The 26,914-nt window shown below is 43.7% G+C and overlaps 1 protein-coding gene across 1 annotated transcript in view; it reads right to left on the bottom strand.

Moving 5' to 3' along the window:
- Positions 1-2,154: 2,154 nt before the first annotated feature.
- The window catches only part of LOC147662833 (interferon regulatory factor 6-like), a 79,984-nt gene continuing 55,224 nt past the window's right edge, over positions 2,155-26,914 (bottom strand). The window contains exons 3-4 of the mRNA XM_086950875.1: positions 8,192-8,399; positions 2,155-2,285 (exon numbers count right to left, since the gene is read on the bottom strand). Of these exons, the coding sequence (XP_086807001.1) occupies positions 2,155-2,285; positions 8,192-8,399 (339 nt within the window). The remainder of the gene's footprint in view (positions 2,286-8,191; positions 8,400-26,914) is intronic.

The raw sequence follows: 26,914 nt of genomic DNA on the forward strand, positions 1-26,914 counted from the left end.
AAAACTTGCTTTTGCTGATATCCCGGGAGTGCTGCTTTTTCTTTTCGGAGGATTTGAAAAGATTGTGGAGCATACATAAATAGCGCGGTACACCACCGCGTTGCAGCACCCGCCCTAAGAGTAACTCGCCTATTGGTGTTCTGGAGCAAAATATATATATATATATATATATATATATATATATATATATATATATATATATATATATATATATATATAATAATAATGTTTTAAATATGTTATAATTAAGATTAATAACTATTTTATATTATTAAGTAAATATATATATGTTAAAAATAACTCATTTTTTAATATTACATTTATTATTTACATTTTAAGCTTTTTTTTACATTATTTGAACTATGTTTTATTTAATTGTGTTTATTATTGAATTACTTTTAGATTATTTTTAATACATTTGAAAAACTCGATATTTTAGTTAACTATATTTTAAACATCAATATTTTAGTACTTACCTGCTTGTAGATCGGGAGGCGATATTTTGTCCCTCGATATTTTAGCATCAATATTCTGGACAGCAGATATTCTGTCCTTCGATATTTAGTCACTGATCCTTTCTCCATATATCTCCTCCAAAGGCGAGGGGATGCTTGAAGCTTTCCTATACATTTCCCCAGCCCTTTGCACCACATAATCAAATTCAAAATACATTTCTCTAATAGCCTATTCCCTTCTTGTGCCAGAGGAAATGATTAGCAGATCTAACAATCTTGCACATCAAGGTGAGGACAGAGGCAATATGCATATAACAAATTAGGTTATCATGAGAAATGTTGCTTAGCCCACAGTATGCACGTGTGTGGAACAAGGTTTTCTACTTTTTTACTCCCAGTGAAAAGCAGCTCTAAAGCAGTCTCTGGTAACACACACTTCACCACGAGAACCTTTGGTGGGATCACTGGAGGTGAGGGGTGTCTGACTAATGTAAACTAAGTATAAAAATAACCATTTTGTTTACACGAATACATTTACTGAGGGTTCCAAGCCTGAAGTGGGTAAACATGAAAATGTGAATCACTCAAAATATTCCGTCCTGGAGAAATGGAAAATATGTTATAATCTTCAGTAGAAAAGGTGCAGTGCTCATGGCAATCTAAACACAAGAAACCTCAACCACAGAAGCCGTGCATTTGCATATGCAAATTCTCTAAGGAGGAATGCTCCATCAACTTAGCAAAAATGCAATTATCTCTAGAAAGCATCTGTATAGAATGACTTTGCAATTAACACCAATATATTTAGCTCCTCCTGCCAATGGCCGTAAAAGTGTAGGCTTCCCACCTTCTCCATGTTTTGTTTTAATGGCTGTGCTCTCTTTTTTACGTTGACGTGAAATCTAACCAGCTCTTATGCTCTGCACAGCACTTTATTGCTTACTACGAAGGATGGAAAAAACATATACATGTGTATTCTAAGCTGTTTCTATTAGGGCCAATGTGTACCCACAGACAAGGCGGTCTTAGTCATACTGAGGATTTTCATCTAACTTTCTCAGTGCCATTCTATGGTGAACACTCAATGTAGGGAAGGCTATTAGGGGAGAAGGACTGCCATGGGGTAATTGTTGTTACATTTCATGGAACAATTTCAAATTCTTTGACAAGTGCATCGCTATATTTCAAAACAACTACAAAGAGTTGCCATGAGGCTCTTTATTAATTGGAGTACCTTTATCCGGTCTTGGTGTATCAGCCACAGCTCTTTGAATTCTTTGCCTTTTTGGGTCATGTTTGCCAAAGAAAGTAAAAAAATGTTTTTTCGTGCCAAGTACTTTTAGCTGGAAAGCCAGAAATGGATAGCAGTATGCCTGCCGATGTAGTCAACTCAACCCTAAATACTTAGTGGTTCTCCTTAAGACTTATTTTGAACGGTCATACCTCATGCAGATACGGAAAAATAAAAACGTTTTCTTAATGCATCGGAGTATTACACACGTTTCTGCTAAGCCTCGCAGATCAGACTTGCTATTTGTACTTGCTGCTTTCTCCAGCTTTTTGTTGAAAAATAAAAGGTAATTTGTTTATAAAGATTAGACAACTTAGGTTAAATTAGCTCATTTGAAGAATATCAGTTCAAGTGCATTATAGAGGTTACACTTGAATCAAAAATATATCAAAGTCTAAAAATATATTCTTACTGACCGTTGATATTGAGACATGGAAAGGCATCCTGTATAGCGACATGAGGCTGAGACTGATTTAACTCATCTTCCTCATCATCGTCGAAATCATCTTTTTCATCCCATGGAGCAGATCCAGTTGAGCCTGTAACAGAAAGATGCGAAACCAAATAGTTTAGAGAGGAGTTAGATCAGTGGTATGAGACAAGGAGACACTGATGACTGCTTGTGGATTTGAAGAAGAGTAAAGTACTTTTCATTCAAATAAAGGAGAGAGATATTAACAATTAATAGTTTTCCACAGCCAAGACAGCCATTGCCCTGTAAATCTGGGAATAATATTTGGTAGCCTAAAAGGATAGCATGAAGCTAGTATTAACATAGCAGAGCCTATCAATTGTAATAGCCTCTATAACTATGCTACCTCTATCCTGGTAGAAGAGCAAAGCAGCATCATAACTGTAACTCCAAGCTCACAAAAATGAGTTATTGACCAGTATTCAGTCAATTAAAACAAAAGTAGCAGTTGTGTTTATACGGGAAAACAACAGGATGCTATCTCAGTCAATGCATTAGATTGAGTAAGTGGGTGGGACTCCAAGTACATCCTGGAGCTGGTCTGACGAGAAAAGACTGATTGCTGCAAAAAGGGTCTTCATTTCAAGACGAACCAGCAGAAGATGGTAATTATTTTCTTCACAGCATTGGCAAGTAGTTCGTCTCTCACAAGGTAAGATTAGGTATTTTTATAAACAGGATAAGTTATTGGAAAATCTAGTGTGAGCAGAATTAACTCAAAAAGTGGTCTATAGAAACTAGTCCTCTAAACAAATAGACAAGTATATTGAATCATTGTCTCTCCAATGAGGCCCAATCTTCTCCATGTGGATTTCTCCCAGCAAAGGTCTTGTTAGGGGTGATAGAAGTCAGGAATCTGTTGCAGGCCATTCTCTGCTCTTAATCTAGTTTTAACCATATCCTAGCCATGTTATCAGGACCGACCATCAATATTCTTTCAAAAAATGGGAAGAGGCTTCAATAATTACAGATTGAGAGGCCGCAGCATAACTACGCCTGTCAAAGGTAAGTGTTCCATCTTCTTCCTTTGTAAAAAGAGTATAGCACTTCTCAGTTTCTTCACAATTTGATGACCATGTATTTAGATTACTGGGCACTATAGCCAAAGCAGAGCTTTACACAGAGTTCTATGCTCCTCACATTTGACTTCCTCCGTTGCAGTTATCAGGAGCAGTAGCAAATGTGGTTGGGTAAGAGGAATCAGTTCTCTAAAAAGAGAACACCTGATTCTTCCAATCTTCAGCCCAACAAGTTCTTGGTATATTCCCTGGTTAAAAAGAAAAACAAGACTGCTGATCATGTAATCAACTTTTAGTATTTCAATATTTTGGTTCTTATGAATTAATTGCAAAGTTGGACCTGAATGAAGCATTTTTTCACATACTGCCAAAGAGGTCCATTGTCAGGCATGGGATATTTGCCAGGACGGCTTCAAAAGATCACATGTGGAAGGACTTCCTGTACAAAGCTACAGGATTGGGGTTAAAAAGATGAAGGGATGGCTTCAGTGGACATACGGTTTACACAGCCTATTGCAGTACTCTCAAGCTTCCAAAAAAGAGCATTACTACACATGCATCCGGAAAGGTGTCACTTTCCATGTGGGTCTTTCAGCGCATTTAAGTCAATGAGCTAAGCAAGAGGTTTGGTGTATGTTTGAGCTACGTTTGCCTATCCAGGTTTAGACCTGCAAAGTTTCAAAGAATGTAAACTACAGAGGAGTCTGCTTTTCATGGGCATCATGGCTTGAAACAAAGAAACAATGAGTGTTAACTTTGGGGCCGGGTCACCTAAACACATTTAACAGCAGTAGCATTTTCAATGCCTTCCCCAACCTAGCCTTATGAGACCAACGCAAACTGCTATAGTTGGAGCGCCTAATGTAGCCATTTTTGTGGCAGTACGGCACAGGGTAGAATAATTGTTTAGAACAGTGTGTCCATTCTTTTGCAAACGGCAACATTACAAAAAAAACAATCTAATCATTTGGTGCACTTATAAAGCATTTTTAACACACTCACATGCAGTTCGAGGACACTCACCCCCAGTCACAGTTCTGGGTTGAATCCATCGTCGTCCTTTACCTCTCTTTGCCACCCCAGTTCAGACCCACCCATATGCAAATCAGTCTTAACCCTGTTCTTCATGGAAACAGTCCAGCCCGAACTCCCAAGCCAGGTCTTCCCTAGACTATAAACAAGCATGACTGGTGGTGAGTGTCTGAAAAGTTTCAGCGATCCGTCATTATCTCATTGTGTTTGATTTGTTTGCCCTAAGTTGGCAAGGTATGTCCAGACGTGGGTCCGTTGCTCACTTTGCCACTGTATTCAAGCTAGCCTGGCTGATGAGGGGGTGTTATCCGGAAACTGGTCCCAGGATGCTTGTTTCCAGTCCAGGGAAGACCTGGCTTGGCAGTTCAGGCTGGACTGTTCCCATGAGGAACAGGGTCAATACATATTTTCATATGCTGGGTCGGAACTGGGCTGGCAAATTAAGCTAAAGAACGATGATGAATTCAACCCAGAACTGTGACTGGGGGTGAGTGTCTGAATAGTTTCAGTGCTCCATCCATCAGGGTGGGGAGGGGACATTTTTTAGAGTCTGACTGTTCATTTACTCACAATATGCGAAATGAAAAGGGCAGCTTGCTCAAACTCCGGGACCACCCTAGTTATTAAGGCATAGGCCAAGACAGGAACACTCTGGGTCACAACAAAGCAGAGGGACCAAGTGGCCCTCACTTTATTGGATGGTCCCAAAGCGCGCACAGGCCGTTCCATTCTGCCTTTTATCACACGAGTGCAGCAGAGCCAACAGCAGGGCAGCCGTGAGTCATATTAGAACATATTCCGCACGCGCATTAGCAATGAAAGCTTTCATTAAGAGTTCTTCTAGCTGATAATTCAAAGGGCTAAATCACATATGACATAATAGCAGAGAGAGAAAGAGAAGGAAAATAAAGTTTTCTCGGTTATCAATCGTACCATTACATTTGATAAACTTTAGTTACTATACTGATGTATCAAAACTTCTCAACCATACAATGCCTCTTTCTTTGGAGTTTGTCATTCGGCGTTTATCATTAAAGTAAGGTGTTTTCCTTTAAGATGCAGAGCACCCCCTTTGGAGCCAAATGTCCATCCGTTCAGCTTACAATACAACCACACTTACTGAAACGTGCTAAAGTTCTGTGCACTATGCTCATTTTTAGAAGTTGATGCAAGCCTTTTTGTACCCAGACATGCGTGTTTAACTTGTCCTACTTGACCTTCATTTTCCACTTACTGCGCAGTAGTTGTGCTCATGGTGAGATGCCAACCTTCACCAAATAGATTTCCTCCTTTAAGTGTGACTGTGTTTAACTTGTGGACTAACTCCATTTACTTTGAAAAGTATATCTGTTTGTATTACGGGCACAATATGGTAAAGATAGACACCACATTGCAAAAGTATATGCGTGAAATATCCATGCCAGTTTTAGCATGTTAACTGCCCCACCCAACTACCAGTACAGCATCAAGCAGCCAAACTGGTGGCACACATGCCAACCTCCACAGGGTACTGGAAGCCTATAGCAAGCATAAACCATCTGACCCTCACATACCACGAGGATTGTGCTGCTCTCCCATGCACACTGTTGGGATCCATTTAGATCATTTGAAGAGCTGTTACATCTCATTTGAAGCCAAAACAAATTCCTGGTAAAAATCAATGAACCACATTTTATTACAGACATGCTGCGAGCTACAAATACCATTCAGAATAATTTCTGCGTCACCGATAAGTATCCAAATCACTGAACTGCTACGTTCACACTAAGTAACTGTAAAAGAAGGATGTGGGCTTTGTTTAAAAGCAAAGTTGCGCAGCTAAAAGAAATTGACAAAGCCAAAGCCAATAACTTTTTATAGGGCGAAACCTATTGGCTTTGCCAATGCATGTTTGGTTATTTACTTAATAATAATAATACCAGCATTTGTAAAGCACGCAGCTACCTCAGGCGAGGTGTCCCGCCGCTGGGGGCTGTCGGGAAGATTAAGCCAGCTATTACCCAGAGTCACAAGGTGCTGAGCTAACCTGCCGCTGGGGATTGAACCGTGAGCCCCCGTTTACTTCTTGATACTCGGTTGCCCAATCTGCCTTTTCCCCAATTTTCCACCTTTCGTGAACTTATATCAAGTTCAATTCTTATTTTTTAAGCTGGTTCAATATTAACAGCTTGACACACTTGCTACCCATGTAACATTGCCCAGTCTCATTCACAAGGTGTTTTGTAGTTACTGCTAATGTTGAACGAATAAGAATATAAGGCTCTATATAGAGGAATGCTGCCTTCCCTCATACGTACTGGCTACAATCAAGATACTGAACAGTCCACTTTTATTTCTCCTTTAGGCACACAGAATAAAATTAATTATAGAAATAGAAGGGGTGAAGAGCGATTACTTTGAGGGTGTCCCTCCTTTCCCTGACCAGAAGCAAGGGTCCCTATTTGGCCTAAGGTAACTGCCTCAGCCAACTAGAGACCCCAGTTCTACCACTTCCCAATGCATTACCCTAGTTCGCATCCCATACTTCTTGCAATATATCCTGTACCTCCTCTCGGACTCATCCCAAACCTCATTCTACTTCTAGATCCCCCAAAATAACCCTTTCTAGACTCTTCCCTCCTGTCCTGCTCCTTGCATCATCTCAAACCTTTTACTATTCAGGTCTCCCAAACAAGCCTTTCTAAATCATTCTCTCATGTATCCCTCCTACACTCATACAATATCTCATCTTTCATCCTTACCCACTTTTAGAGACTTCACCCCTCCATATTTCCTTTACTCATCCTCCTCCTCAACTGCCATGATCTCCTAATAAACACTTTCTAGACCCATCCCTCTTCTATCCCCCCACTATCTTTTTCAATCCAAATAACAGACTCACATGTCCACCACTCAAATTAATTTCATATTTCCCTACACTAATGGTTCCAGAGCAGTGTACTACCAGTCAAAAAGTGGTTAAACTCATCTGGGGTAGCGTGTAAGCGCTATAAAATGCATTTATGATTACGTGGCATGGTCTGAAAGAAATTACATGGGTGTACATACAAAAATGGATAATGTGGAGTTCCAAGTTTACCTAACACAGCTTTTTATTTCTTTGGTTCACGTTTTGTAATTGACTTTCACCATAAAGACAAGAGGACCTGCTGTTGGTAATGGAGAACTGTTTTATCACTAGGAATTCAGAATGATTAGGAATTCGGTTTTTCATTAGTAGCTTTACTTCACAGGTCGGACTGAAAGTACAGCTGATGCTAAACCTGGTAAATCTGGCTTCTAATTCTATAAACGCAAAATGTGAGTACATAATACACATTCAAAATCAGCACTTTTCTTTAAAACGTGTCTAGTAGGAAAATCCAGATTAGCAATCCACATAGACTGATGACCAGTATAGTGTCTCAAAGATGGGCCATGCTCTGGTCATGATAATATTGTCCAAAAGAAAGATTAAGAGTGGGTTTCTAAAAAGTGGTGCAGTATATAAAGGGGGGGGGGGGAGGCCAATTTAAGGGAACTCTTCCATTTAACCATTATCACTTCTGCAAAATCAGTCTTATCCCAGAAAATAAGAAAGAAGGAAAAAGAAAGGATATGTGGTGTGGACTGTGATTTTATCAGATGTTTAACTTCAAGACACTCATTCAAATTAAACCTTATCCAAGCCACCAAATGCTCTTGCACCACGCAAATGAATATTTCTCCATGCCTTAAACCAGTAACCTGCTTACAAATCTTAACAATTCAAAAGAAAACCTGGAAGGTTAAGTGGAATTGACTGAAAATAAAGCAGAAACAAAGAGAATTCAAATATACACATTACTAAGGCCCAGCTACCCTATTCCCAACTAAGGACAAGCACACCGTTGATCATCGTGGAGAGATGCTCGAGAGGTAGCTGTAATAGCAAGCCTCTTACCTGGGTTACTGATCGCTCCTCCTTGGGATAGTGGGATGTCACACACTTCGTATATTTTGATAGGGTTCATTGGCACCTCCTTGGTGCCGTCGTACATCAACTTGAACTCCCGGCTCTTATTGAGTGCACATCGTAGCTGTGCTTTCCACTTGGCAGGGTCTGGATCATCTACACCTTCTTGATATTTTCCAGTTTCTACTGCCCAGGCCTGAAAAACACATCTAGAATTAGTAAGGCTATGTAACAGCTATTACTTCCAAAAACCATAATAAACTAATCGCCCCCAAATCTACAAAATTCGCAATGAACTTTCCGTATCAATAAAATTAGCATCGGTTTGCTTTAAAAAAAAAAAAAAATCAATAAATGTGCATTTGTTGGAATGACTATAGCTGACCACAATCAAGGTATCTGAATTGAATCAAATTGGCTAAATCTTAATACAGAAAAGACAGATTTCATGATATTAAATTTACAATATACTTGAGAATGGGTCAGTCTAGAATTTTAAAGCTACTGGTACAACAACTTTCAAATAACTCAATCAACCTACAACTTTATTTGATCTCCTTGAATCTATGTTTTTAGAAATTATACTTGGTAAAGACTTGCTAAACTGTGATTGCAAATAAAAAATGACCAAAACAATGCAAACATAATATGAACTAATTCTAGGTCAGGACCAGAGACTAGGTTTATGCATTCTTTCCTTCTTTAAATGCTCAACAATCAAAATCAGCAAAGAACAAACACCGAACTACATCTCCCTTAAAATTGGTCACCACTAAGGAGCAGCATCAGCTTACAATAAGCCATTTTAAAAATGGAGTCAGGTGACCAGCCGATCGCAATAAAGTCCTCCAGTCACACTCCAAGTAAAAAAACTTTAGAGGTCAAGGCTGACAGGGCTGAATGGATTCTAAAAATGGAAACACGGATTCCTGTATCCAGTATAATTCAGCAAAACAGTCAGTTTTCATCGGGGAAATTGCCCCATACGGTTGAACTCCTGGCTAGTAGAGTTCGCTTATATTGTAAATATATCTTCATACACTTCACCATACACAATTTGGGTGAGTCTAGAATGGTAGGGAAAAGAATATAAGGTGTTTGATTTTGTTTTCCTGTTAGTGATAAATATCACCCCTTCTAAAGTAAACATTGCAGAGAGATGCCTAAAGATCACACACCCAACAGCCTTCTGCTAGAAATCGAGCACTTTTGTTGACCACGTCTTCCCTCAAAGGAATCCATACAAAACTCTGAGACTAAGATTTAGGACCAAATTCCTGCCTCCAAGTTTATAGTAGAACGTTTACAGTATCCAACACTGAGATGGAAGTAATAGTTAATTCTTTCCACCAGTCATGAAGTAAAGCATCCACTCACTGCCCGAGGGTCAGGATCTGTCCTACAAATGAAGTAGCTTGGAAGCAGACAATTTAACTGTGAGGCATAGAGATCTATCTTCTTCCCAGTACATCTACGGATAGAGTATCTAGATACCGGAGTCCACAAAATATCTGGAGTTCCAGTCCACCATCAGATTGTGTCTCCATGGAAGATACCCTGCTGTAACGGATATAAAAGTTTGTCATGGCACAAATACCAAACATTCTTGCCTAGTTTGATTAACATTTAGGGCCTGGTTCCCAACAGATGGTTGCTGCATCAACTACAAAGACACTATCCATTAGGGATTAACAGCAAAAAATGCACCAGGAGCTCTAGGTAACTGATGTGGAGTTATAGTTATTCTTATTATGAACACCTTCCTCCATTGGAAAAATCTCCACATCACATCCCTCATCGACAGGTGTGTGACTCAGTTAACTAGACTGGGCTGGTGCCAAAACTGGCTCTCCCATACCAAGCCTCAATGTAGTACAGCAACTATAGATATTCCATCATGGCATCATCAGAAAGTGACGTTAGCTCAGAATACTTGAGGCCATTAGATAGATGAGGCAACTTCTCCCTTCAGAACACACTGTAATGGAGTGCCCCACAAAAACTGTCTGAACTGATTAAGACAGCAAGCCTACAATCATTGCCAGGTGTCTCAAATAAAGTCATACTTCCCCTTTACCACTGATAGCAGTGGTCTCAAAGTGGCTGAGGAAGAGTCCATCACAAACCCAGGAGGGTAATTGTCTGAATGGGTACAAGTGTGGACTTTTCCTCATTGGTCACAAACTCCAAATCCTCTAAGAGGGGCATTGTTATGAAAAATTGAACCTCTACCAAAGTGGAGCATCAGGAGAATATTCTCGAGAAACCAACATTTAAAAAAAAAGATGTCTTAAATGTTTACCCTTATAATGTGCGTTCAAGACTGTTTGTTAGGAGACAATAAAATGTGCACTTAAAATAAAGAAAAACAAACACAATTACAATAAAATCCAACTCTTCAATGCCCAGCATCTTGAGATTTAGATCAAATCCCCTTCTAGACACCAGTGAGACTGATTATTCAACGTATTACGTAAAATGTGATGCTTTACCGTGGGCTCAGTATCAAGATAAGTCTTGACAGACAGGGGTTAGTGGACCGGCCAACATTTGGATTTCCACATAAAACTGCAACTCATATGTGATCAGGTGTGTATTAGATGGGGTACCCTTATTAAGTGAGGAGAGGTTGGTAATATGAACATGTTTCTGCCTTTCTCTTTAAAATAAACCATCACGTGGATCTCACTGTGTCCTCAGGAATTCCTTCACCTACTTAAGACATATGGTGAAGGACCACAGAGCTGATTAGAGGCCTGTGAAGTCTCTTAACAAAATCACCTCGGTCCCTTGGGCACACTGGAGGAAATGTTGGTTGGAGAAAAAATGGGTACTATGAAATGTCTCTCCTTCAGGTTCAGCCGGATTATACAGTCACCTGCCAATGCCAAATGCCTAAGAAATGCCCTCCACTTTGAAGTAGTGCTGGGTCACCCATTTGTTGAACTCTCTGAGAGAGATTACTGGTCAATTGATTTTTGTAGTGCATGTGATGGTGTAGTCAAAGTAAAAAAAGCACAAGTCCAGCGATATTCTAAGCGAACATGGTGGTCACTCTCTGAGTGAGCTCCGCTCTACAATGCAGGCCATCTGCGTGAAACGGCCACTCCCTGGGCTCATCCGACCCGGGTAAAGCCTATCCGGCAGCTGACATCTCACACCATTGGCCCGGGTACTGCAGCGCAGCCACACAACCTGCCTTGTTGCCAACAGGGAGAGGGGCTGGGTGTCCTTGAGGCCTGGACTGAGCACTGCCTGTGAAAGACTGATGGCAGGCGCCTATGCAAGAGAGCTGAGAGAGCCGCCTTCGGAGGACGCAGGATGGCTGTTGGGGGCAGCACCCAACTATATCCCACCCCCAAGGGTGTGCCTTGGCACGGGGGCCCCATCCCCCCTCCTACACCGCCATGTGGTCTCCAGTGGTGCAGCTGGGGCCCCTGGTCAATGCAGATCTCAGGAAGCCGGACTGTAGAGCTCACAACACGGGTGCAACCTCTACAGTCGGGCTTCCGAAGAAGGGCATTACTAACACTCTAGTGCAATAAGGAATTTTACTCCCTGAAGAAGGGCGGTCTATCTGTCCGAAATGCATTGGGGCTAACGCACGTCTGTTCATTGCATTATGGATAATGGATTTAAAAGCATCATGTGAACTATTCATGAATTTACTGAGAGTACATCATTTCAACTTACAATTAAGGATGTGTTGAAACACTGCTGTTTAAAACACTTGGATTATTTCATTAAACTTGTCATTTTGGACTCAGGCAGTGCACATTAAGGGACACTTCCCGGTGGGGAAGTGTAACTGTGGTTATGCTAAGAAAGCTACCATACAGGGGAAGATCACAAGGGCGGAAGGACCTGGCCAGACATGCGGTTAAAGACTTGGAGGATCGAATACTTTAACTCGAGGGTCAGTATGAGAGGTTGCTGCAGAATTCCATCCTCTGAGTCTCACTGCATACAGAGACAATTCATAAGCAGGCGCTCACACAGGAGGCGAGGGAGGCATGGCTGGCCACACGTAGCAGGATCCATCAATGGGGCAACAAGGCCAGCAAGACTCCACTGGTTGTGCACACCTCAGGAGAGCGGGCACAGGTGACTTGTCTGCCGGTTGAGGACGGCTACCGAATGACTTGGATTGAAAACATCGCACATGACTTTGCATCCTATATTCAGAAACTGTACAGCATGGGTGCCTTGAGCCCTCACGCAGATTTGCACACGTTCGTGCAAGTTCTGCCAATGCCATGCTAATCCCTGGAGGAATGCGACTCCCTAGAGATGGATGTCACAAGAGATGAGCTGTGTGATGCCCTAGCACAGCTAAAAGCTGGTAGAGGGCAGGGCCCAACAGCTTCCCTGCAGAATTTGGAGCCTGGTTGTGCCTCAGGCAGACCTGCTGCTTCTGCTGGAGACCTTCCAGGAGGCCAAGGGGCATGGTCAATTGCCCGTGGATCTTAGATCTGGGAGAATTGTTGTGTTACCAAAACCAGGCATGGAAGGAATACATTGTGCAAATTTTAGGTTGATCCCCATACTGAACTCAGTGGGGAAGATCTGGGCCAAGATGTTGGTCACCGGCCTAACAGGGGTTATCAATCGGTTGATTAATCCGAACCAGCCAGGGTTTATGCTGCACCAGGCAAATTTGGCACAACTTGTGCAGAGTGCATAAATCAATCAACTTAAGTAAGACCTGTTGGGGCTACAGATCCCTCCTCTCAGTTGATTTTAGGAAGGTGTTTGACTTGGTGGACTGGGAATACCTCTATGCCCTTTTAATTGCGTGGGGTTTGGACCAAAATTTATTGGTTAGCTGTGTTTACTTTACACCAACCAGGGTGCGTATAGGCAGCGACCTCGGAGTGGTTCCCAGCCACATGCGGCACCCGCCAGGGACATTCCTTATCGCCCATGCTGTTCGCTCTGGTGATTGAGCCTCTGACAGCTTGGGTGCGAGTGGACGTGCTGTTTCAGGCCTTTCAGAGGCCCACTGGGGTGGATGACAGAATTTCGCTATGAGCAGCCGATGTCTTGTTTCTGAATGAACCGGAGCCATCAAGACCTAAAGCCTTTCAAATTCTGTGTATATTTGGGCGTACTCTGGGCTCCATGTGAACAGAAAGAAATCATTGATTTATCCCATTACTCCCTGCCCAGTGGATATGCAGTGGACAAACAGGATATCAATATATCCTGAGGGACTCAAGTACTTGGGGGTCTTTATCACTGACTATGTACTGCCGTCTAGGACACTCTGCCATCTTCAAAATGGTCTCTCTGCTGCATCTCCTTTACCAGCTACAAAATCATCCATATTTGGTGGAGGGAGCCCTATAGACCAAACTGAATGCCCAGCTCAGAACTCTGTAATGGGGAGGGGGCCCGCGATAATTAGTCCTAAGGAACTACTGCCATCCTGTCTACGAGTGAGGTACTCCGGTATTACTGGGCGCCACATCACCTATTGGCGAATGACTGGTCGCTCAGGGTATTCGACAATCCGGGGTATGCAGCGGAGATGAGTTGTCAGCGACGTCCACATATTTTGTATGTTGGAGTCATGCCACGGACTCTTCCATCTGCAATGAGGGAGTGCTATTGGTTTGGACAGCTACACCGAAGGTCAGAGGTTGGGCGGGTAGACTAACGGTAGATACCCCCTTACGGGGGTTTTCTACCAGGGACACCATAGGCATTAACACACTGGGGGGATGTTCTTCATTGGGGGTGGGGGGACGCTAAAGTCCTTTCAGTGCGAGTATGAGCCTCATCGAACAGTTTTTCCGTTACCAACAACTTTGGAACGCACCCTGGCCTCTGATGCAGTTGGAAAACTCTATCCCCAAGTTATTTCGATTTTAAGCCAAAATCCTGCTCAAGGACATGAAGGATCACATATTATCCAAAATTTACAAAAGGCTCTTATGTAATTTGCCTGACCGAATGTTGGCAGTGAGAAGGGTGTGGGAGGGGGACCTCGGCCGGTTGAATGATGAAGACTGGAGGGTAGTGTTGGGGGCCCCCAGGGAGGTGGTAATTACATCCCAATTCAGACTGATACAGCAGAAGGTGTTTCATCGGTTCTATTTCACTAGGGCACCTCTACATCACATGGGCTGATAGTCGCAGGGAACTGCTTGCGATGTGACGAGCCGCAGGGGAATCTACCCCATACATTCTGGCACTGCCTCACACTCATTTCTGGAATGTGGTCCTGGGATGACTGGAGGGAGTATTGAGCTGGCGCATCCCTAGTGTCCCTAAACTCATCCTCCTAAACCTCACTGATGATTTGGAGGGCCCTCTGTATCAAAGGTCTTTGCTCTGGTAGGGTTTGATTGTTGCCAAATGGGATATTGCGAAAGCCTGGAAAGACACATAGGCCCCTCTGGAGGAAACATGGGATAGGGGCATGGACCACTGAATGAGGCTCTAGCGTGCAATATACGCAGCAAGAGGGTGCCCCCAAAAATACTATATAATTTGGAGTGAGTGGGCGGTATCCCGGGGCATTGTGCTTGAACTTTGCCCGGACAGGGCTTGATCCACTTTGAGACACACGCCACTGCAGCACTGACATGACTGAGGCACACCAGGAATGAGGAGGGAGGGTCTTACGAAGTAGCCCTATGGTATTCGCTCATACTTCTCTGCACTGTTGCTATGCTGGTCTATTGTTCCACTGTATATGGTATTGTGATCTGTGACGGGTGCGCGATGCAGCAACTCATCTTGTATGTTAAAAGATTATATGAAGGACCAATGACCCCCGAGAGGCAAGCGTACTGCTTTGATCAAGAGCTGCCAGCAACTGCCAAAGCATTGGCAGGCAATACATTTTTTTTTAAACGTACGTGATTGCCAACGCCGTCATCTCCCACCACATCTCATTCTTCCTACTTCTGGGCACAGGGTCCAAGACTGCACTGTGGCCAATCCTGATGCAGCATGAAAGCAGCGTCGGGATTGGGCTGAGAGCTGGTAACTTGTGCTCCCAGGCAGACAGGGAGCCTGTGCCTGCTCTCTCCAGACCCAGCAACGCAGTAGGGGCTGGAGAGAGCTTTACTGCGCATGAGGGCGCAATGAAGAGGGTGCACTACCACTCCCCCAATAGCAGTGTCATCCACTGAACCGGCCCAAAGACTCCTCAGAGTGCTGGAGGGGGTCCAGGGGATTAAAATAAAACGATGATAAAATGGGTTTAAAACCCGTTTTATTATTGTTTTATTTGAAGGTGGTGGCAGTGTTCCTCCGCCCTTAGGGGGGCCACCGCTGGTGTAAAGTGTATATGGGTATCCAGAATGTTTACAGTTTCAGGTGGTACACATACCTTACTAAAAGCATCATGTGGAACTTCATCAAATGTTCTAAAAAGAGGTTATAAGAAGTCACAGTACATCCATGTTGTGCAAAAATGGCATGAAGTGCAAATACATGATCAGATCACATACAGCTAGCATCACAAACAGAAACATGTAAAAAGTGCCAAACAGTGGTATCAAAGATAAAGGGGCAGGCGTAGAAGTTTCAAATAGCATGAAAGCAATAGTGAAACATCTAAGTTTACATTCATCAAATACATCAGTCATGGTAGCACATGTCAATGCCACTACACTGTGTAACCAGCGTAAAGTGCAAATGCATTATCAGAAGAAGACATACAGAATAAATAAATAGTGCATAAATAATATGTATAACATGATGCCTGGTAGTATGAGTTAGGCCACAACTGCACCCTAAAGAGTCGGGGCCCCACATTTGCAGCAAAGTTGAAACAAAGCTATGTGCTTCTCCTTGGGGGTCCTGCTCTCATGGTCGGTGGAGCGCGAGGCGAAAAGCTAACGCCAACATCCTAGATGGGAGGTTTTGAAGCTGCTGGTTTTCCCCTATGCCCCAGCACTGCCACCTAGACTACTACATACAGTTAGTTAATACTCTACATCCAGTTAGTTATTGGAACCCAAATCTGGGCTCCACAAGGCAGCGCCTTTCGGCCCATGCATTCATATAGGCCATTTTAAATACTACACATTGCTAACAGCGGATACCTCCATTCTGGGAAGGTTGGAGGGTCAGGGCTTAGCCAGCCTCATGCAATACACAAACGCGCCACTGCAATAGCACAAATATCAAGTAGGGTTAATTCTATAAATATCTGATGACTTCCGCTATCTCGGACAGCATCCTCTGAGGAGTAATTTTGATCTCCTTGTTTAGAGTCACACTGGCAAACATTCCAGTAAAAATATCTTGCGCTGGACAAGAATAAAACATGTGAATAAATTCAGGCTGTTCCAGACCACATCATTGACATTTGTCATCAGATTTCCTACCCCATCTATATAGCTTAGTCGAAGTATAGTATAGATCAAAGAGTCTTAAAATGCTGGCTTTTTAGCCCAGCTGTCACAGGCACCTCACTACCGATCTCTAATGACTTCTTCAATATCAGTTCATCTATCCCAACCAGTTCTTGCCACTTGGAATTCTGAGCCTCCAAATCATCAGGTAATGTTTGAATTAGTAAACTGAATATATGCCCAATCCTGGCTCAGTTAACTATAGCTTCTATGATTGGAATCCTGCAGTCTGATATCTGATTTTTCCCAGTTTACTACAAAAATCTCCGACCTGCAGATATTTAAAGACATTTTCTCTAGTCAGGCCATAATTTGCTGTATCTCACCAAATGAGCAAAGTTGACCAGCCTCTTTTTATTATAGAATGTATCACCTAACTGCGACCCAAACGTATGCCTCCATACATCAAATAAACCCCACTGTTTCATAAGCAATCTGACTCTACTCGACATATTAGGATTCACTGAAGCTCTACTGTTCTATAATAAAAATATAAACGTAAGTCACATATATTGTTTATATATTGTTAGATCAAAGAGTGAAGGACACAGTTTTGGAGATAGAACATATTGGGGTGCATCTATCCGATCACTCAGCTATTTTTCTTCGCCTTGCAGTAGGAGAAGAGACTTTGGGTAATGTTTGGAGGTTGGACCGTACAATTCTACTAGAAGAGGAGGTTGTGGAGGCCTTAAAAGAAGAGACAAGGGAATTTTTTGAAAGAAATCAGGGTTCAGCTAAGATTGGTATGGTTTGGGACGCCTATAAGGCGTTTTTGAGAGGCAGGCTAGGAGCCCTGGCAGCGAAGAAAAGGCGAATATACTATAGCAGAGTATTTGTTGGAAGAAAATATTCGGTATTTGGAGGCAGGTTTAGTTAAAGCTGGAAGCAGAGAGGCTAGTGAAAAAAAGATGGAGCAATTATTAAATTTAAAAGCAAACTTATCTGGAGTTTTGAGAGAAAGAGTAAAGGAAAGGTGGGAAACTAGCCAGCTGGCACATTTTGAATATGGTGAGGGCTGTAGCAAACTACTAGCCTGGAAAGTAAAAAGCCAACAGGTTCGAAGTCTGATTAAGGAAATAATAAGTGACGATTCGGGCATGTTGCTTAGTAATAGTAAGGGAATTGCTACAGCATTCCACAGTCATTTTGAGAGGGTTTACAAGGAAGACTTGGTGGTTAAAGAACAGGATGTGTGGAGCTGGTTGGAAAATATGGATCCTCTTGCGGACGACTTAAAAGATATCCTAAATAAAGAGATATCGAATGAAGAGGTGGAGGAGACTATTAGAGGAGGTAAAAAGGGTAAGGCCCCTGGGCCGGATGGCCTTGCAGTTCAGGTGTATAGAACCTAGGTTGGGGTTCTGGCACCTATAATGAGGCAGTTGTTTAATGAGATATTTTCGTCAAAAGCCTCTCTGCCCCAATCATGGAACAAGGCAAATATTTTCTTGATCCCCAAGCCAGGGAAGTCATTAAAAAAAGGTGGATTCGTATAGTCCAATTTCCTTACTGAACGCGAATTATAAGCTTCTTGCTAAAATTATAGCAGGAAGGCTGAATAGTGTCATGGCATATCTGGTTCACGAGGATCAGAAAGGTTTTATTAGGGGTAGAACATTAAAAAATAACTGACATACTCTCTTATTGGTTCTATAGATATGGCCACATCTTTTGATCTCCCCTTGGCTGTTATAGCCTTAGATGCAGCCAAGGTGTTTGATCGCTTTAATTGGGTATATGTACAGACTGTGTTGAGATATTTGAATTTAGGTTCGAATGTTTGTAAAACGTGAACAGCTATATATTCGTCTCCAAAGGCAATAGTACTAGTAAATGGAGTGTTGACCCAGCCAGTTCATATCACGCGAGGTACCAGACAAGGATGCCTTCTGTCTCCACTCTTGTTTGATTTATATATCGAGCCACTGGCACGTAGAACAAGGAGTACAGCGGGCATTGTTCCTTTTGAGATTGAAGGCTGGTGTAAAAAGATAGGTTTATATGCAGATTACATTATAATTTATACACCAGATTTACACCAAACTATTATGAGCTTAATAGACTTAACTAGTGAGTTTGGTAGCATTTCGGGTTATAAGATCAACAAGGAAAAAGAAGTATTGTTACTTACCTGTAAACAGGTGGTTCTCCAGTATCGGTGTCTTTCATAGATTCACATGCTTGAATATTCCCCGTCGTCGAAGTGGGAGTCCCACGGTAAATAAAATAGCAATAACATACCAATAACATAAGTATGTAAATACAAAACACATGAAATAATACTAGAAAATACATAATAAATACTCGAAAACAATTCCTACATAGGAATACATGGTAGAGAGAGAAAACACTTGTAACATATTCCTGTCATTATGTTAGTCCAAACTACAGCCAATCAGGCGCCAGCACCCTTCCAGAACCTTCTCCTCATAGCTCAGACCCTCAGATTTTGTACTGCACGTCGTGTGAAGGGAGTCTCCCTGAGCTCTGCTCAGTTTTCTCAACTTCTTCAAGTTTTCCAGTCATCTCAGCATGTCTTCAAGTAAGAAGTCTTTATTTAGACCTTGCTCTTCTTGTGGGAAACTGGGTCTTTACTCTGAGGAACCCCACAAGAAGTGCATTTATTGTCTTTATCCCGACCATGAGGTTGGTAAATGCAAGTTCTGCAGGACTTTCTCTACAAAGACCCTTAAGGACAGAGAAGGCCGTCTCCTCATTTGGCTTCAGCGACTTAAGGATAAGGATTTGGCACTGTCAGATGCAGAAAGTTTGCAATCTGGACCTTCAAAAGCAGCCTCCAAACGTAGTAGTGTGCAGGATATGCCTTAACCTTTTCTAAAGAGGAAGACACTTTCCCTGTCTGTGGCTCCTGCGGTGTCTTCACCACCTCCTACTACCTCTACCTCTACGCCTACGAGACCTGGCTCTGAGGCGTCTTCTGCTGCCTCCCATCATGTTTCTGCTCCGCAACATGTTTCATCGTCGACTGGAGGGTCGACAATCGTCCCGACGACGGGGTCTGCCGTCTTCGGAACGGACAGTGACTACGACGTCAGCCTCCGGATCGTCGACGGCAACGTCGACTTCTTCCATGTCGACTAAGGTATCGCTTAGCTTAAAGACTGTCTCGTCCACGATATCTATTGCCTCGTCGTCGACGAAGAAATCTGCTTCGTCGTCAGCAAAATCATCGTCGACGAAAGCTCACAGGAAATCTTCTTCGGCGGTCCCTTCGACGACAACTCAGTCGACGGCGGCTTCATCAATGCCGACGACTTAGTCGATGACCTTACTGTCTACGATGTTCCGTCGACGGCGGCTCCGTTGATGGTGGATCCTTCTGCAGCAACTTCGTCGACGCCTCTGCCAGCGTCATCGTCGGCAACGTCGACGACACAGTCAACGGTGGTTCCTTCATCGTTTGTTTCATTGCCTTTGGTGCCCTTGTCTTCCACCGGGTTAGATTGAAGGATTTAAAGGACTTTGCAGAAACATGGGATAAAATTAGGATGGCTTTAAAAAATTCATATTTTAGTCAACTGGCTCCAATTTGGGATGCACCAGGGTCCTCACTTTGGACAAAAGACTTACTTGAACGTCCCTTAAAAGAAAGGGGTTTAGTGAGTTGGAAGCAGCTATTTCTGAAGGGCAGTTAATATCATGGGGAAAGTGTGAAGAGGAGTGGGGACCTAGTTTTTCCAGATTTAAATACCTCCCGATTCATAGCTGGTACGTGGCATCTGGAGATTTGATAGGCACTTCTAATAAACTGGAGGAGAAGCTTCTTTACAACTGCACTTTTAAGTAAGAAATTGCATTATGGTACTGGTTAATACTCGAGATGGAGGATGGTCCTTTCAAGCTACCAGAGATCAATGGCAAGTAACAATGTCTATGCTTTATAAAACAGTGAAACCTGCGTATTTAAGGAAGAACCACTTTTTTTTACCATGCACAGGGTTTACTGGACTCCCTTAAGACTTTCAAAATTTGGATCAGGAAGAGTGGTTTATGTCCCAAATGTGGAAGCCCGAATGAAGATGATTTGCACATGTTTCTGCAATGTCCGAAGATTCAGACCTTTTGGGAGGCCGTGAGTAACTGTCTATCAAAGGTTCTAAGTTTACAGATAAAGGTAAGCCCTGAGATGGTTATATGTAGAAGACTGGAGATGCATGGCAAGGACATGAGCGATAAATCAAAGCTTATATTTTATGCAGTATTGTTGGCTCGAAGAGAGATATGCAAACTTTGGGTCTCCCCTATGAGCCCTACGTAGGGTGGTTGGTTACAATCAATGAAATTTGCAGCTAAAATGGATAATTCGGATCCGACCAAAAAGAGGTATCATTTTTGGAAGCCTTTTTTAACACATTATTGTTAAGGGCTGAGTGTGCAAGTAGTAATAAGTTCAATGACTAAGCCTTCATCTGCTTCGGCTGGTGAAAATCTTCTGTGTTTATACACGAAGACTAGGGAAATTGTATGATGGTGTGGCTGGGGGAGGAGGTCCTTCAGGGGTAAAAGAAGGTGGCAGGTATGGGGGGCCTCCATTCTTACAACTTCATTTCTAGCCTCCTGTATCCAGTAAATTAAGTTGAAAGCCCGGGGTGGTATCGTAACTAGAAGGGTGGCAAGAAGCCAAATGAGGACAAAAAAACAAAAAAGTTGACCAGCCTCATAAAAATCAGCAAGTGTATTGACACCATTCTGCACCCACCTTCCACCAGTTATATCATGGAATGTAGAGGGCAAAGCAGGAGAGTCCCAAATGAGCGTATAGTATTGAATTTAATAATGCCCAATCTCCATACCTTATATAACCCCTTCATAGTCTCAAGCCTAGTCTTTTTGTAGTGGCTGGGTTCAGTAATCTTTAGAAAACAGCCCTTGGCCATAGCTCCAAAGTAGAAAATGTATGTAGTTGGTGCTTCGGAGTAGCTTAAGTCAGGTGCCCGACCCCTGATCAAGACACTTATATGCTGTAGAATACAGGACAGAAGTAAAATGTGGGGTTGGGAACCACCCCTCCTCCCAAATCTTAGGGAGTATCATGTATTTAGAAGCCCTTCTTGGCTTCTTGAATTGCTACAGGAAGCTAAAGCACACACTCCAATTTAGAAAGCCAATGCTGGCTAATCTCCAAGGGAAAGCCCTAAACAAATATAACACTTTTTTGGGGGGCCTGCACCTCTACTGACAAATGTCTTTCCTCTGAGTCTTATGAAACCCATCTACCATCTGGAGATTACAGGGGTACTATGTTGAATGGTGCCTCCTATGAAGAAAAGATACTAATTTGCATGCCACCCCTCCCCCGCCTTACAAGTGAAAGCTGCAATCCTTCATAACGTCATGAGGTACTGGAAACATCGACATAGGCACCTCAGCACCTATGTCTTCTTCCTGCAGCTTTGAATGAGAGCAAGGCCCTAAAAATATTTCTGGTCTTGACATAAGTTATCCTCAAAGCCTATGAGCCCTGACTGGAAAACCATTCGAGCCGGCCTTTAATAGAGCAATGTGAAGGTGCTCACAAATATGCCTAGCTCCTTAAGAAACAGGACACTGAAAAGGAACCTGTTGTATCTGCTATGCTTCTATGTTCCAAACTTCAATTAAGATTGTCTAGTTTTATTGAATACAGCAGCTGTTACCACCACCGAATTACAGGGCCAAACTTAAATATCCCCTGCTCACTTCCTGATGCAGGATCCCCACATTCCAGAATGGAAGACCCTGACATCAGTGTTCTAAACCACCTCATCAAAATCAACTCGCAATGCATCTCCCCTTCGAGCAACACCAGGGAAGAAAAAGAAGTGCTAAGTAGACAAAACTGATTAAAGTGGGACTTGAAAGGCATACTAACAAAAATATACAGGAAAAAATGGTAATGACTAGCCATCCTCATAGATCATAATCCTGGAGTACAAAAACAGGAAATTCAAGTGCAGACAAAGTCTTTCATCCATCAGGGTTTTTGGTTTCCTTCAGGACAAGCTTTACGTTGATCATTTGCCATCCTTTGCCCTATAGAGACAGGTCTTTCCCATGAGTAACTCAAGCGTCCTCACAATGCTCAAACTACTCTTGGCCTTCACCAATTATGGTACGCTCCATAAGAACAAGTTAACGTATCTTCGATAACAATTCTTCTGGTGGATACAGTATCAACCTGTGGCTTCAGCACCTTTTGAATATCCCATTGCATCAGCATTCCATAGAAACCTTTCTTTACAGCTCTCCCATGTCGTTGAGTACGTCAAAATGCCACGGCTCCGTACGTGACTCCGCGTGATAACTGGAGCCATAAGAAGCCCTCCTCTGTGTGCATATGTCAGTTTACACCCATTTTTTCTGCGCCTTGAAGGCAAACGGGTGAAACCAGCAGGATCCATGTAGAAACAAATGGTAGGTCTGAAATAATACACATATATATATATATATATATATATATATATATATATATATATATATATATATATTATACACACACACACACAAACACACATATCTTTCTTTTTATCATATTCAGAAAAGCAACAAGAAGGCGGGTGGGTCAATGCACAATCCACAGGTAGATAATGTATCCACCAGAAAAAGCATTACCGAGGGTAAGTAACTTGTCCTTCTGATGACCACATCTACTTTTGGATTCCTCACCTTTTGCATAGAATCCCCAAGCAGTCCCGCACTCGTAGGTGGGTGCCTGTCTGCCTATACAAAAAAATCCTGCAACACTGAGCGGGCAAAGTGACCGTCGCTTCTCACTTCATTTCTAAACAATAGTACTTTGCAAAAGAGTGGAGGAAGGCCCAAGTTGCCTCTTTGCATATGTCACCCACAGGAACACCTCGTGCCAAAGCAGAAGTAGAAGCCTTCACTCTTATGGAATGAGCTCCAATACCTTCAGGTGGTTCTTTGTTAGCCATGGCATACAGATCTTGATGCACAGGATAATCCATCTGGACAATGTCTTCTTGTTAGAAAGGGGATTTCTGTTTGGCTAAGGCTTGCGCCAAAAGCCAGGCAGAAACCACCACTCTAGTCAAGGCAAGGGAGTGACACGCTGAAGAAAACCCCTGCTAACCCCCTTGGTAGCTCAGCACGAGCAGTCAGGCTTATCCCAGAGGCAATGTGTAAAGCGTTTGTGCAACACACACACACACAGCAGCAACACACTAGGCATACTACAAAAGAAATTTCATTTAAGGTTATATAAAAAATTGCCTTTGTATTATAAACACATTAGAAACCTAACCACACATTTACACAGGCAATTTTCATAGGGGATTATATACAGGACCAGGCCAATCGGTCCACGGTCAGAACCATCAGAACAGGTAAGTAAATGTAAAACCCAACCAGTAACTACTGGTACCATAATTACATAAGCATTATCACATTAGCATTTATACCCCACCCTGAAACATCATATCATGTACATGACATTAGGTAATAAATCACATTAGGCCCAAACCTCATTAGCATAAACACATTACGCACTTGGCCTTACCAACTTGAACACAGTATACCTAAACATCCTAAACATAAACACATTATGTGCTAGGCATCACAAGCATAAAAACACATTATGCATCTCATTAGGCCTAAAACTATATTACGCCTAAATCACATTACGCATAAATCAGCAGTGCACTACAGTACACTACTACGAGGTGCATACATCACTTTAGGGCCTTGCGCCCTTTCACCATCACATAGAGGTCCCCAGGCCAACTGGCCTTCTCTAAGGCTCCAATGCCCTATGTAAAGCACAGTCAGGGCTCAGCTGCCAATGCAGCAATGCACTGGCCTAAACGATGCAGCTGCAGCTAATTGCCGTGCAGCAGTGAGAATCACTGTAGGCCCTGGCACTCACTGTGCCCTCTGGGCCCCCACTGGGGCTCTCTCAACTTAGGGGCCCTCATGTTGCAGTTGCCCGCTACGGCGGAGCAACTGAGGTCAACACAGCAGAACTGGCACCTCGGTGCCCCTCTTGTCCCACTGGGACCTCTATAACCAAATGCTGCCAAACGTTGCAGCTGTCTACTGTCAGGCGGGGTAGCTGTGACCAACAAGGAGCACAGACAATGTGCTCCGATCGGCACTAACACCTGCAGGACCTTTGGGGCCCCCTCCGGGGCTCCTATCAATCAACTGCCCCCAACAATACTCCCGGCACCGGCAATGGGCACCGGCAATGTGCATCGGGGAGCATCAGCCATGCGTAATGAAGAGGGCCATATGCAAGCTAAGCCCTCACTCACCGGGTTCACCTACTGCCTCCTTGTCACCCTCCTCAGACAGCTAGCTCTGCCCCACTCACCGGGGCTTGGGAGGTGCTGTCTCAGTCTCGTGGTTCCGGCGGCATGCAATGGAGAGCCCCCAGTCCTCGGGGACTCCTCTCAGTGCGGCAATCTCTGCCTTCCCTCCTGGCAGGTGATGGGGATGGCTGGAATGGAGCACGCACTGCTCCAACTTCTCAGGTGGTTGCCGGGCTCTCTCAGACTCACGAGAGCCCCGTTCGGGGATGCACCACTTCCAGGACCTTCTCCCTTGGCCGCGCCGCTTCTGGTTAGCCCACCCATAACCAGGCAACGACACCTGTCTTCCAGGTTGCGCTGATAGCAGCCCGGCGAGAATTTCTTGAGTGGTTCATGCCGCGGCAGTGATCTCCTCTTCGACGCCAATGCAGGGTGGGCAGCCGCCTTCACCAACGCAAATGAAATCCAAAAGCGGGGTGGGCACCCACTATGAAAAAATCGCGGCATAAAGTGGGGTGGGCTACCGCAATCAACACCAAAATAGGCGGGGTGGGCTCCCATAAACTCAAAACGCGAGGTGGGCTCCTGCCTTGCTACGGCATCACAGGGGAATCCCTCACACCGGGATTCTCTCCATTAGGACGAGCAGCTCAGAGCTGCAAAAACCCACTCACTCCTCTTCTGGGGAACATCAAGACATAGCACTCACAGGGTGAAGGATGTCGCACCTCCTCAACAAAAGTTCTGAAGGTCCTGGAAAAGAACAAACCCACGCGAAATGTTCCTCTAGGTCCAAGGGCACAGCTGTGCCCGGGGAGGCCAGCACGCTGGGTACTCCAGCAGCACGCCCCCAAGTCAGGTACAGCAAGCCTTAATGGGGTCATAGCCCCAGTACTTCTACATCATTTCTCTTTGTCTGCGCCTGCACAGGGCTTTGGGGGATCCAGATGCAACTAGTTAGTTCAGGGGGGATTTGGAGCACTTTGTTGAGAGGCTTCTCTTCCCCTTTGTTAGGTGGGGGCGCGTCATTAGAATCACCACAGGGGGGTGGAGCCAGCATTCACTAGGGCAGGCATCATCCTATTCAGGGAACAGGGACTTCTCCTCCCACGTACTCCAAATGCAGATGTCCCTTTCATCCTAGCACTGACTCCCACTGCCCCTCCTGGAGCCACACACACCTCACCAGCGCCTGTCACTCAAAAGCCAGACATGCAATTCACATCAGGCAGGCAGACAATTAGCACACAGAAATGCCAACTTCTAAAAGTGGCATTTCTAAAATAATTATAATAAATCTGCGCACACCATTGCGTAGCATTTGTTATCACTATTCCAAACACACCAAACTTGACCGCGCTGCACCTCTCATATCACGGATTACCACTTAAACTCTCATCAGGGAATCCCTAATGCATTCCTATGGGAGGGCAGCCCCACAGTTGTGAGAAACCAAAAATGGCTGTTTGTCACTACCAGGACATGTCACACACTTAAGGTACATGTCCTATCTTTTACCTACAATGCACCCTGCCCATAGGGCGAGCTCGGGCCTACCTTAGGGGTGACTGCCATGTAGTAAAAGGGGGGTCACAGACATGGCACACACTTTAGGGGCCAAGCCACAGCGGCAGTAACACTGCGCGCACAGGCCCTGCAATGGGAGAGGCCTGAGATAGGTTTGAAAGGCTACCTTGGTGGGTGGCGCAATCAGCGCTGCAAGCCCACCAGTAGCATTTAATTTACCAGCCCTGGGTATAGGAGACACCACTTTACAAGGAACTTTCAGGTAAATTAAATAGGCCAAACAGGTGTACATCAATCTTACCATATTTATCAACTAGAGCACACACACACTTCACACTGGACAGCAGTGCTAAAGTGACCAGAGCCCTGAAACCACCAACACCATGTCTGCAAAAATGCTAGGAGAATGGCAAAAAGTTAAGGGATGACCCTGCAAAGAGGGCCACGTCCAACACCTCTTAAGCACTGCCCACATAGCCAACGAACAGCTGACCATCCAGCCGCTCAGAAGTTCTTTCCAAATAAAAGTTGGCCGCCCT

The sequence above is a fragment of the Lissotriton vulgaris genome, unplaced genomic scaffold (assembly GCF_964263255.1).
Source record: "Lissotriton vulgaris unplaced genomic scaffold, aLisVul1.2 SCAFFOLD_1808, whole genome shotgun sequence".
Lineage (NCBI taxonomy): Eukaryota > Metazoa > Chordata > Amphibia > Caudata > Salamandridae > Lissotriton > Lissotriton vulgaris.